At 48.9% G+C, this 5,005-nt stretch overlaps 1 protein-coding gene across 1 annotated transcript; it reads left to right on the top strand.

Moving 5' to 3' along the window:
• Positions 1-334: 334 nt before the first annotated feature.
• On the top strand, positions 335-3,090 carry LOC127296146 (endoglucanase 15). Its single transcript, XM_051326178.1, has 7 exons — positions 335-607; positions 731-1,144; positions 1,246-1,335; positions 1,416-1,580; positions 1,672-1,959; positions 2,048-2,462; positions 2,542-3,090. Exons 1-7 carry the CDS (start codon positions 395-397, stop codon positions 2,832-2,834), a joined length of 1,878 nt encoding a protein of 625 aa, XP_051182138.1. The 5' UTR covers positions 335-394; the 3' UTR covers positions 2,835-3,090.
• Positions 3,091-5,005: the final 1,915 nt, after the last annotated feature.

The raw sequence follows: 5,005 nt of genomic DNA, 5'->3' as shown, positions 1-5,005 counted from the left end.
GTTCATATTCGGCAACATCTATATTTGTACCTGTATTAATTTTGAAAATATGAAAACAGATATGGAAAGTCACTATTCGAGGTGCATCCGATCTTTTTCCAACCTTTGCACTTGCAATTGAAATTAGTACGAGGGTGTGTAACCTAAGGCCTCATTGGCCTGTATAGTACTGTGCTTGGAGTATTATCCACCAGCCACTTGCTAAAGTGTGAAAGGAGGGCTAGTGAGTAAACAAACCAGTCATGCCTCCTTTGAATCTCAAGTCCCGCCCCCTTTTCCCTCCAGTATAAGAGGAACCCTGTTGAACTTCCCCAACTCCCTCCAAAACCAACCAACCAAATCCTCTGCTCTTTCACTCTGTTTCAGTTTCACACTACTTCTTGGGTGCACTGCCATGGCCAGGAATGGTGGTGCTAATGTCGTTGCTGCAATCCTTGGTCTCCTGGCACTTGCACCAATGGTGAAGCTGGCTTCTGGCCATGACTACGGCATGGCATTGAAGAAGAGCATCCTCTACTTCGAGGCGCAGAGGTCCGGCACGCTCCCTCCTGACCAGAGGGTCACCTGGAGGGAGAGCTCTGGTCTCTTTGATGGGAAAGCCAATGGAGTATGCACACGTTATATTCATAACACTGACAAAAACATTTGACGAACCAATGTCACTTATGTTCCCTGGGTGCATAGCATTTGTTGTAATTGTGCTTCTATTTCTTTTTTTGTTTTGTTTCAGGTGGATCTAGTGGGAGGGTACTACGATGCAGGGGATAACGTCAAGTTCGGGCTGCCCATGGCATTCACGGTGACCATGATGTCGTGGAGCATCCTGGAGTACGGCAAGCAGATGGCTTCCGCCGGCGAGCTCCAGAACGCCATGGGAGCCGTCAAGTGGGGCACAGACTACTTCATCAAGGCGCACCCCGAGCCCGACGTGCTGTACGGGGAGGTTGGAGACGGCGACACGGACCACAACTGCTGGCAGCGGCCGGAGGACATGACGACGAGCCGCCAGGCGTTCCGCATTGACCCCCAGAACCCCGGGTCAGACCTGGCCGGAGAGACGGCCGCGGCGATGGCCGCCGCGTCGATGATCTTCCGCACCACTTATCCGGGCTATGCCAACCTGCTCCTCGAGCATTCTAAGCAGGTACTATAAGGCCCATCCGGCAAACGTAACTGAATCTTGGACATCGAACAAAAATTGCATAGATTTTTACAATGCTGTCTGATTCTTTGATGCTCGTTCAGTTGTTCCAATTCGCCGACAAGTACCGCGGGAAGTACGATTCGAGCATCACTGTGGCGAGAAATTACTACGGGTCTTTCAGCGGATACGGGGTAAGCAACCCCGAAACATCCGATGGTGATTGGTGACTGACGCAATGCAGACGTTCTGAGCGTTCAATGTTGCGATGCAGGACGAGCTGCTCTGGGCGGCGGCGTGGCTGTTCGAGGCGACGGAGGACCGGTTCTACCTCGAGTACCTGGCGACCAACGGCGACGCGCTGGGCGGCACGGGCTGGTCGATCAACCAGTTCGGCTGGGACGTCAAGTATCCCGGCGTGCAAGTCCTAGCGGCCAAGGTCCCTACACTTTGCCTTGGCTAATCATCGCTCGCATTCGGCAACTTAAGCTCATCTGCCTGACCTCGTGTACGATAATGTGCTGTTGCAGTTCCTTCTTCAGGGCAGAGCCGGCGAGCACGCGGACGCGCTGCAGAGGTACCGGCAGAACGCCGAGTTCTTCGTCTGCTCCTGCGTCGGCAAGGGCGCCGTCAACGTCCCCAGGACCCCCGGCGGCGTGATGTACCACCAGAGGTGGAACAACCTCCAGTTCGTCACCAGCGCCTCCTTCCTGCTCACGGTGTACGCCGACTATGCCACGGTGACCGGCAGGGGAGCCGTGCGCTGCCCGGCCGGCGCCGTGCAGCCATTCGAGATCCTCGCATTCGTCAAGTCTCAGGTAACCTTCGCGGCCACCTGAACATTCCGATCTTGGCATGTCTGCTGTCGTAGTTACGATTGGTACAGACGACTGACACAATGTTCAGGTGAATTACATCCTGGGCGACAACCCGAGGGGGACGAGCTACATGGTCGGCTACGGCCTGAACTACCCGCGGCAGGTGCACCACCGTGGCGCCTCCATCGTGTCCATCAAGACCGACCCCTCCTTCGTCAACTGCCAGGAGGGCTACTCGAGCTGGTACGGCAAGCAGTCCGGCAACCCCAACCTCCTGGAGGGCGCCATCGTCGGCGGCCCCGACGAGTACGACGACTTCGCCGACGAGAGGAACAACTACGAGCAGACGGAGGCCGCCACCTACAACAGCGCGCCGCTGCTCGGCGTCCTCGCCCGCCTCGCCGGCGCGTGCGGCGGGATCGACGAGTATCACCAGTCAGTCCCGGAGGTGGCTCCTTCGAGTGCAAACTACACACTCCGGCCATCTCACCGGCATCATCACGGTAATTACTAGCTGTACACACAATGTAACAGATGGAACTCTGAATGTGTCTTCTTATTCATCTTGGGCCTGAACTGCAGCTTCAGAGCACCTCGAGATCAAGCAGAACGTGACGAGGACATGGGCGAGCAAGCGCAGGACCTACTACAGGTACTCGGTGACGGTGACCAACAGGTCCCGGAAGACGGTGCGGGGCCTCCACCTCGGCATCTCGGACCTCAGCGGACGGCTGTGGGGCCTCGACAAGGCGCGGTACGGCTACGTTCCACAGAAGTGGCTGCCGGCGCTGCGCCCCGGGAGGAGCCTCCGGTTTGGGTACGTGCAGCCGGGTCCTCCGGCGAATGTATGGGTCACTGGATACAAGCTGGTCTGAAGCCTCGACACTCCAGTCTTGGCGCGGTGCTAGGATGGATAATCTCTACTAGAGTTTGTGCTGTTTTGTTGCGTGCGACTTAGGCGTGGGAACGGGAGGAAAGTGCGAAGAGAAGATGTTTTTCGTGCTCATCCTCTTCCTCCCGAAGGTGTTCCTGTTAGGCAAGAGAGGGATTTGGAATTTGGAGAGATGGAGATGTAGATGTTCATCCTCCTTAACCTTTCAAGTTATCAAAATGTTGTGCTTTCGAGCTCCATCCGCTGAATGTTCCTATTTTGTGGTACGGGTACACAATTTCATACGAAATCCTTTGATGCGTTGTTCGTGGCTGCGTTCTGCCTGTTTATATATACCGCGCGCATGTATCCTCAGTAATGATGGTTGAAAAGCAATGGCTATGTGTTATCAGTGCCGGACGCAGGAAAAAATTGGTGGGTGGGTACACTTATAAAAATCACGCTAGCTTTTTGCGATAAAAGAAATAATAAATGATTAATATAGATATCCAATCGATTCACAACGTTGTAGCTCAATTCATGGTGAAATTCTCTATTACAAGACATTGTAGCTCAACATTGTATCTCAACTAATAAACAAGTGCATGTAGATTTAGCTATACTATTCCCTATTTTATATTGAAATTCTCAAAGAACTAACTTTAAAATTAAATCAACTCAAAGCAACGCACATCCATATTTGCTATTCTTTTTAATATAGACGAACACTTTTTGAACCTAAACCATTTTCTTTCAAGACATGATCTTTTTTATTATCCATGGAACAATTTCTTGAAGCTTAAACATTTTTAAACATCCATGAAACATTTTTTTTTGAAGTGTGAACCATTTTTTCAAGCCATCTAACTTTTTTAACAACATAAAACTTCTTTTTAACATCGGTAGACCATTTTTTGAGCCGTAAACTATTCTTCCAAGACTCCGTCAAACATTTTTGGAAAATGTTTTTTAAGACATGAACCTTTTTAATATCCATGAAATATATAAATATATATAGGATCGCGAACCTTTTTTCACAAAACATGGACCTTTTTTTTTGTAAGCTATTTTTTTAACGTCAATGAACCCCTTTATTTAGTAACCATTTTTATTATGTGAAGGCTGACGAAGAAAGATTTAAACGGGATGGATGAATTAACCTGAGAAGAGCGAAGAAATGCTAACTCCCAAGTAAGGAAAAACTGATTCAGAGGTTTGTATTGGTATCTTTTACCTAGAACGTATTGGCACCTAGCAGACCGAGTGATTTCTCAAGAATTTCGGCTGGGCAGGTGCTCGCGTAGACGACTAGCTAGGCGTGATGCGCTGTTCGGCCGCTCATGGCTTGCTCGGCTACACGAGGAACAGACAGGGATCTCAGCCATGTTGATCTCATCCATGTTCTAGTCATTCTGTGTTCAATACTGAAGTCTGAGTCATAGTAGGTAGAAGAAAATTGTCAAAAAAATCTGGGTGGGCCATGGCCCCCTCGGCCCACCCGCTGGGTACGCCCATGTGTGTTATGTATAGGATTGATGCGCTAGCCACTTTAACCAAAAGACCGATCTGATGGAAGAGGGCTAGACACTATATTTTTATTTAACACTCCCCCCTCACCGTCTAGGCTATTTAGTCCTTAGCGTGTGTTCGGTGCACAAGCCGCAGAATTTTTGTTTTGTTTTTTTATACTGCGCTAGCAGGGTCTTAAACTCAAAACCTCTTGGCTCTGATACCATATAAGATTGATGCGCTAGCCAGTTCAACCAAAATACCAATCTGATGGAAGGGGGCTAGGCACTATATTTATATTCAACATTTTGGACTAGCCTCCGCAAATTCTCGAGATGCAATGTGATTATTGAAGCTAAATCAGACTCAACTTAAATGGTCAGCTACTGCTCAGGTGGAGAGGAGATATGGAATGGAGCCACGACGGTCTGTGTGGATTGCATTACCTTTGCATGTTGAGAGAGGATTTTTAGAGATTGCACACTTGTAATAGACTGCCTATACTGCATTCAGATCCGTGCTAGGTTTTTTCCCCTCTCAAACAACTTCTTATTTTTGTATCTCTCACACCACATAATATTTTAATTTGAAATTTTGTAGATCACTTAAAAATAACAACTAGAATATGATTTTTTTATAATTTTTTATAACATTATATATACATAT

Source organism: Lolium perenne, chromosome 1, assembly GCF_019359855.2.
Source record: "Lolium perenne isolate Kyuss_39 chromosome 1, Kyuss_2.0, whole genome shotgun sequence".
Classification (NCBI taxonomy): Eukaryota; Viridiplantae; Streptophyta; class Magnoliopsida; order Poales; family Poaceae; genus Lolium; species Lolium perenne.
This window is presented reverse-complemented; position numbering and strand designations above follow the sequence as displayed.